General features: G+C 36.3%; 1 protein-coding gene and 1 pseudogene across 2 annotated transcripts; one reads left to right on the top strand and one right to left on the bottom strand.

The window, feature by feature from the left end:
- On the top strand, positions 1 to 5,110 carry aqp7 (aquaporin 7). The gene is made up of 6 exons (XM_079405356.1): positions 1 to 281; positions 1,363 to 1,489; positions 1,582 to 1,719; positions 1,829 to 1,947; positions 2,719 to 2,936; positions 4,651 to 5,110. The coding sequence occupies exons 1-6, from the start codon at positions 144 to 146 to the stop codon at positions 4,841 to 4,843; spliced, it is 933 nt and encodes a 310-aa protein (XP_079261482.1). The 5' UTR covers positions 1 to 143; the 3' UTR covers positions 4,844 to 5,110.
- On the bottom strand, positions 5,098 to 8,214 carry LOC306862678 (tubulin polyglutamylase complex subunit 2-like; annotated as a pseudogene). Its single transcript, XR_013786088.1, has 5 exons — positions 8,125 to 8,214; positions 7,724 to 7,803; positions 7,543 to 7,630; positions 7,194 to 7,325; positions 5,098 to 5,487 (listed from the first exon to the last, which is right to left on the bottom strand). The product of XR_013786088.1 is annotated as a tubulin polyglutamylase complex subunit 2-like (transcript).
- Positions 8,215 to 8,264: the final 50 nt, after the last annotated feature.

The following is an 8,264-nucleotide window of genomic DNA, read 5'->3' as shown; positions in this document are numbered from 1 at the left end:
GTGAAGACTTCATATAAATAGACATTGCTGACAAACTGACACACACTACTGTATAATCCATTCAAGCCCAATGACAAGCATTCAACGAGTCTGAATTGGCAAACTGGGAAACCTAGATTTCTACAGAAAAAGAGTGAGAGGAAATGAAACAGGAAGTTAGCACAATGGAGGATGGTAGGATTCAAGGCCATATGGCACCTACTGTACTTTCCAAGTTGAAGATCAAAAATAAATGCATTCGAGTGGTCCTGGCAGAGACCCTCTGCACATTCATCATGATGGTAAGAGGTTGTTTCTTTTGTAAGAATTCTTTATTATGCTTAATAGTGAATGATGTGAATAATTGTCAGCATAATGATGCCAAGCTAGGATGATTTATTTTTCATTGTATCAGTTCATTGAATTATTCATTCATTTAGGAAGTCTTTGAGCATTGTGTACGTGCGATTGTAATGCTCTGGATCACATGTTTGCATGAGTGGTCAGCAGTGTGACACTGCACTGATGATTGAGGTCAGACCATGTGCTATATAAATTCTATTCTTAGAAAGATTGGCTAGATGTACCTTTTCCATTATTGTCAGGTGAAATCGATGTGACCATATCAAATTCAAAAACATTTGACCAACAGCAATACTGAGAAAACCTACGCAAATCTAATAATGTTCTATATTTATTAATATTATGAATTGGCTTTTGTTTTTAAAATCTAATTTTATTTTAAATTTTAGTTCCATTTTTAGTAATTTTATGTGCTCTTGTGTTTTTTATTAGTTTTTGTTCTTTTTAAAATTATTTAAGATTGATTTTTTTTATTTATTTCAGTTTTAGATTTTATTTCCAGTTAGTAATGTTATTGCTTCAATTTAAACATATTTCAGTTAGTTGCCATTTAGTTGAATCACTTAATTGAGTTTTTCATTGAATATGTATTTTCATTGTTTATGCGTTATGTGCTTTTCTCAATTTTAATAGTTTTTGCTATTTTTAAATGTTAGTCATTTTTTTTGCGAAATTAAAGGTAAAGCGTGTCATTTCTGTGTTAGTAGCAAAAGGAAATTCAAAAACGTTAATTGTTTTCAAACACGTTTAATGATTATGGGAAGAAATACTTTTCTCCACACCTGAAGGGGTTACAAATGTCCATTACTAAAACTCATTTTCATTTTGTTTCCAATAACAAAAATGTTAACTAAAATTACCCTGTTTCTGTGTCATCATGGCCTATATACATGCAAAACTAAAAACAATACCTCATGTCAATGTATTTATTTATTTGATAATAAGCTTCACACCAGGGTTTATTTTCTTATAATCGCTGCAGCTGTGAATGATCAGACAGACTCTGTTTTTAAATTCCAGGTGTTTGGCCTTGGCACCGTTGCACAAGTGGTCACAGGAAATGGTGTTTTTGGAGAGTATTTCAGCATAAATGTAGGCTTTGGGCTGGGTGTGGCTATGGGTGTGCACATTGGTGGAAAAGTGTCAGGTGAGACCCTCTTGACCCCAAACACCAGGTCAGAGTTCACTGTTTTCCATAATGACAAATAATCATGCAATATGTTTTACTCTATCACATAGGAGCTCATATGAATGCAGCGGTTTCGTTCACAATGTGCGTGTTTGGCCGTTTGCGCTGGAAGATGTTCCCACTGTATGTTTTTGCCCAGTTTCTGGGTTCCTTCCTTGCTGCCGGGACCATTTTTTTACTTTATTATGGTGAGAAAATACTCATCTTCTTCAGGGGTTATTTTTGTTCTTAGTGTTGGAGTAGGTCAAATAAATTGCCACAAGGTTTCTTCGCTCACATCTGCGTTGTGCTTTATAGATGCTATACATCATTACTGTGGGGGCAATTTCACTGTGTCCGGCCCCAAAGCAACAGCTGGGATCTTTGCTACATATCCAGCAACTTACATCTCAATTTACACTGGATTCTTTGATCAGGTATACTGAAAATGAATATAAATGCTCCATAATTATCTAAAATATGAACAAAAAAAACATGATAGTGTATAAGAATAGTTGATAAAAATGAAAATATGCTAAAAATGTACTCACCCTCAGCCATCCAAGATGTAGATGAGTTTGTTTCTTCATTGGAACAGATTTGGAGAAATTTAGCATTTCGTCACTTGCTCGCCAATTGATCCTCTGCAGCTCGAAGTCCTCTATCCTTAATATTGTTTTCTCCAGTAAAAAAAAAAAGTTGCCTCATCTGAATCAGAGAAATATGCACAGATCAAACCTTTTACAAGCGAAAACAATCCAAAACAGTTCTAAGGAAATCTGTCGGTGGATTTAGATGAGACGACAACAGGGGAGGGACTTTTTCACTGGAAGAAGCGTTTTTATGAATTACAGACTGATATTTTGGCCAGAAGCAACAATTTCGGTAAAAACATCTTAATGGTGGATTTGTTTCTTACTCAAGACGTTAACTGTTGGACTGAGTCGGGTGGATTACTTGTGGATTATTGTGATGTTTGTATCAGCTGTTTGGACTCTCATTTTGACGGCACCCATTCACTGCAGAGAATCTGTTGGTGAATAACTGATGTAATGCTAAAATTTTCCAAATCTGTTTCAATGAAGACATACATTCATTTTCGTCTTGGATGGCCTGAGGGTGAGTATATTTTCATAAAATTTTCATTTTTGGTCGGACTGTTTCTTTAACAACTTTTTGAGGAAGATATTTTAAAATCTCTGAATCAGGTTCTGGGCACTGCCATGCTGTTGCTGTGTCTGATGGCTCTGGCAGACCAGAGGAACCAGCCGGTCGTGCCTGGAGGTGAGCCTGTGGGTGTGGGGCTCCTGGTGCTTCTCATTGGTGTCTCTCTGGGGAGCAACAGCGGCTATGCCATCAATCCTACACGAGATCTGGGGCCGAGAGTCTTCACACTGATGGCAGGTTGGGGCATGGAGGTTTTCAGGTGAATAAATACAAAATCAAGCTATGAAACACACTTTGTATTTCAGTCAGGGTTAATGATTTGTAACACCTCCTGTTTTTTTTCAGTTACTAGCCCTGTAACTTATAGTTTCGAATTCCTGATATGCCTGACTTGAAACCTTTCATTATGTTTTGCAGAAACGTTGATAACAGGAATAGTCACAATTATCAAATCAGATCTGTAACTGGAAAATATTTTCAGTAGCACGTCTGACCTGAACTTGGCAAATGATTTACTGTAACTCAAAATAAAGTTATTTTTATATACTTTAATAATTATAAATGTTTTAAAGTTATAAATAAAATAAAAATATGAAAATAAAATAATAATGTATTATTTTTCTCAAATGTTTATTAAAATAAATAGCATATTGATTTGAATAACAAATATTCATTTTTTTTTATTTTTTACATTACTTAATCATACATTGATTAATACCTGGAACCATTAATTATGATTTTGCACAAAAGCTGACAATAGAAAAAAAATATCACAATTATCAGATCAGGGCCTGTATTCAGGGCCCGTATTCTAAGAATCCTTTTATAGAGCTCCTAATTTAGCTTAAAAATTTCTAACTAGGAGTCTTAGCTTAAAAGTGATTCAGGACCAATCTGAGAGCAACTCTGAGCGAGGAAAAGACAAAAACTTTTATCTTAGTGAGGAGGCAGGGCTGACCCCGTTGCTAGCTATGACACAGTCTTTTGAAGACTATGATTGGTTGGTTGTCCAAGAAGGAAATAAAAGAGAGCTTTTAAGAGTAGGGTTTATTGTAAGCCTTCACTTGTCATTTTTCCTGTTTTACCGTACTCTCTCTCTCTCTCTCTCTCTCTCTCTCTCTCTCTCTCTCTCTGTCTCTCTCACACACTCACACACACACACATTATATACAGTATGTATATATATATTCTTTATTTTTTAAATACTTAACGTATTTTATAGGAAATGAACAGCGACATAAGTGCTGTAACAGACCCAAATCATCACTGCTGCATAGTTGCATTTTTCCAGTTGCCAAATGTTAATGTAGTGATTACGTCCATTTCTGGCTCTATGGCATTTGTGCGTGGTGTTGAAGATGTTAGCATGTCTTCAATAAGCTTGTGATCCCTGCACGAGCTAATGTGTAGCATATTATTAACTCACTGTCATGCATTGTGTGCAACACATTTCTTCTCCCAATCTCCCTCTTCATGTTCCGTCCATTTTCTCCACTGCTAAAGAAACTCTTAAGCCCCGTAAAAGTCCTCGTCCGTACTCCTAACAATTTTGGACCTTAAGACCTCTTTTAAGGGTTAAGATGCTTTCTGAATTACTTTTTTCTTTACTAGGATCTTTTCTTTAATTTTAAGAGAAAACACCCACATTTCTAAGAATTTTCTTACTAGGAGCAACTCTTAGCACTCAGATTTTTCATGAATACAGGCCCAGATCTGTAACAGGAAAAAAAAATGTTTTTTATATGTTTGAACTTGGGGCATTATTTACTGTCAGTATAATTTCATGTAAAAAATCATTTAAAGCAACTAAAAATGATCTATTACTTTTACATCATTGTTCATTAAAAAGAAAAATAATACATAATAATGCTAATACATATCACAGTAGCATTTATTGTTTTAATTTAAATCAACCTTAACATAACAGCATAATTTGATTAAATATAATTTGTGTTGTCTCAATTTATTCACAGGGCTGGCAATGGCTGGTGGTGGGTACCTTTGGTGGCACCCTTTATTGGTGGAGTGACTGGGGCTTTAACCTACAAAGCATTTGTAGAGCTACACCACCCTGATCTTAAGAGCACTAAGACACAGTCTGCAGAAGATCCTGAATGGGTTCCTCTGGAAAAGTGTAAGAATGGCAGTACAGAGATATCTGTATGAGAGTTTCACTCTCAGACCTGATTAATTTAAGGACCAAGGATGGTGAAGGGACCAAAGAACAAAACATTTCCACTGGGGACACCTGGATGTTTACAGACATAACATGAGACATGGATGCCACCCGAAATGCCTATGGATTGCGTTTCTCAAGCCAACTTTCTCAGTCTAGTGTGTACTACTAAATTCTGGGTTATAGAGGAAAAAGCTATTGAATCTCAGGACTCAGGATTGTTCCATCTTTGATTTTTAATAAATATTGTGTACATACACAGACTCATGGGCATCAATGGATGAAATTAAGCTGCTTACATGAGGTTAAATGCCCAGCATGAGCATAAAGTACAATCAACATGCCTATATGAGAACATTCTATGGGCATTTGTTGGGACACTGGGCTCATCGTTTAGTCACACTGTGTCTCCCTGAGACCCCCTGTGCTTTGGCTGTGCTCCCTCCGCTCGCTGGGACCTGTGCTGCCTGCGTCTTCTTGGGAGTGGATGGTTTGGCCTTGCCACGGAATGCCTTGGCCGGGTCCAGTTTGTTCAGTAGAGGTTCACCGGCTGTGTCAGAATGAGAGTCACCATGGAATGTCAGCGGTTGGTAGAGGGCGGCCCATTGCTGCATCAAGGAAATCAAAGGAGAATTTCAAATCAGTTTGTAGCAATAGATTACATTTCATTTCATTTATTTAATCAGGGACAATGCACATTAATAACACATACAATATGTATAATGCACCAGATTTAGCCAACACTGGCTAATTTTCATCCGTAGTCCCTTTTGGCAGGTTGATGTTAAGGACAGGAAGTACAAAATATTAATACACCAAATTAAGAACAAGAAGAAAATTTGAGAGCAGAAAATAAACCAAGAATATTAAAACAAAATTACAGACTACCATATCCATAAATCACTATAATACCAAAACTGTGCACACATACACCATTTAAAAGTTTGGGTTCAGAGTTTTTTTTCTTTCTTTTTAAATAATTAATATTTTTAATTAGCAAGGAGACGTTAAAATGAATAAAAAGTGACAGTAAAGACATTTGTATGATTTAAAGTAGATTTCAAATAAATGTTGTTCTTTCCATGGTTTCCACAAAACAAAATAAAAAAGCAGTACAGCTGTTCTAACAGTAATAATAATAATAATAAAGGTCAGAATATTAGAATAATTTCTGAAGGATCATGTGACACTAAAGACTGAAGTAATGCTGAACATTCTGCTTTGCCATCACATAAATAAATTAGATTTTAAAATATATTAAAACAGAAAAGACTTATTTTAAATTTAACATTTTAAAAATCAGGGCCCGTATTCTTAAAGATTCTAAGAATCCTTTTAGAGAGCTCTTAATTTATCTTAATTTATAACTAGGACTCTTATCTTAAAAGTGATTCAGGACCAATCTGAGAGCAACTCTGAGCGAGGAAAAGACAAAAACTTTTATTTTAGTGAGGAGGCAGGGCTGACCCCGTTGCTAGCTATGACACAGTCTTTTGAAGACTGTGATTGGTTGGTTGTCCATGAAGGAAATAAAAGAGCGCTTTTAAGAGTAAGGTTTATTTTAAGCCTTCACTTTGAAATTACAGGCGTAATTTTTCCTGTTTTCCCGTACACTCTCTCTCTCTCTCACACACACACACACATTATATGTATATATATTCTTTATTTACCATGCTGTCATACTTAACGCATTTTATAGGAAATGAACAGTGACACAATAAGGTTCTGAAAGTGCTGTCAGGTACAGACCCAAATCATCGCTGCTGCATACTGCATTTTTCCAGTTGCCAAATATGTTAATGTAGTTAATGTAGTGATTACATCAATGTGTGGCGCTATGGCATTTCTGTGCGGTGTCTGAGTTGTTAGCGTGTCTCTAATAAGATCGGTTACAAACATGATCCCTACACGAGCTAATGTGTAGTGTCTTATTAACTTACTGTCATGCATTGTGTGCAACACATTTCTTCTCCCTCTTCATGTTCCGTCCATTTTCTCCACTGCTAAAGAAACTCTTAAGCCCCTTAAAAGTCCTCATCCGTACTCCTAACAATTTTGGACCTTAAGACCTCTTTTAAGGGTTAAGATGCTTTCTGAATTACTTTTTTCTTTACTAGGATCTTTTCTTTAATTTTAATAGGAAACACCCACATTTCTAAGAATTTTCTTAGAATTTTGTTACTACTTTGTTTCTTAGAATTTTGTTGCAACTCTTAGCACTAAGATTTTTCATGAATATGGGCCCAGATGTATAATTCATGCAAATTTTACTGAACAAAAAGGCATGTAAAGAAATTATGCTATACCAGCAAAATGCCTAAAGTTGTAAGAAAATCTCACCCTCTAAGTCATCATCAAAGTCAAGATCAGCTAAAGTAGGTGCATTGGGGAGAGAATATAGATTTGACTGAATCATGGGGCGTAACTAAGCAACATTGTTGATCATCATGCAACCCACTGGAACCACTTCATCTGTAAGACACAAAGCATTTACATTTACACAGAAACTAAAGCATGCATTAGAGCTTTTTTAAAGCTTAACTACAATAAGGAATCGAAAAATTATGTGCAGGAAAACACTGATCGGTTTTGAAAAAGTATTTAAAACAGGGATAGATTTAAGGCCTTTTTACAGTTGATCCAAACTATAATGGGTTTAAGAGATCAGTGCATGTTTCAGAGTGCTCACTTTCCAGCTTGGTGTTCCAGGCAAGCATGAAGCCATCTGTTGTGAGATAGAAATCTCTTAGATCTTCTGGCAAAGTGCAGTTGTTTTTCTGGCAAACACAGGAAAAACACACTTGATGTAAACATACTCATATCAAAACTGTTTTGAAAATATTCTCTGGTTAACTGAAATTCCTCCATACCTGCTCCCAGGAGAGAAGGCATCGCTTTTCTGCAGGGGGTGTCTCTCCAAATCGTACATCCAGCACGCCTGGGAGGTTCTCTGTCAAACACATGAATGCAATGCACATATATGCATAAGCAAACACATTTAATCAATCATTAAATGTGTAATTAATCTCAATTTGGGCATTGATAATTGACCTGGTTTGCATTAGTGCTTAGACAGCAGCAACCTTAATGAAGAAAACCAAACATATTAATCCAACCTAAGCTGCTTTGGTGATCTTAGATGGTCTCCCAGTCTGGCCAAGATGGTCGTCAGCTAGCCTCCTGACCACCTAAAACCACAACAACCCGGGAGACCATGCAGCCTATTGTACGAGGCGGTCTATAATTATTTATATTAACACTGTCCACTCACCCAAAACCCGAATAATACCGAGGGTGAGTCTGTCTACAAACCCCTTGCATGTCTTGTCATCTTTTACCTCCTCCATTCCAAAATAACACAAATCCTTCTAAGGCAAGCACGCAGAACCAAAACACTGCGGTTCTCCGCTT

Source organism: Barbus barbus (assembly GCF_936440315.1).
Source record: "Barbus barbus genome assembly, chromosome: 43".
In the NCBI taxonomy this organism is placed as follows: domain Eukaryota; kingdom Metazoa; phylum Chordata; class Actinopteri; order Cypriniformes; family Cyprinidae; genus Barbus; species Barbus barbus.
The sequence above is the reverse complement of the archived record's forward strand: the minus strand, read 5'-3'. Positions and strand labels throughout refer to the sequence as shown.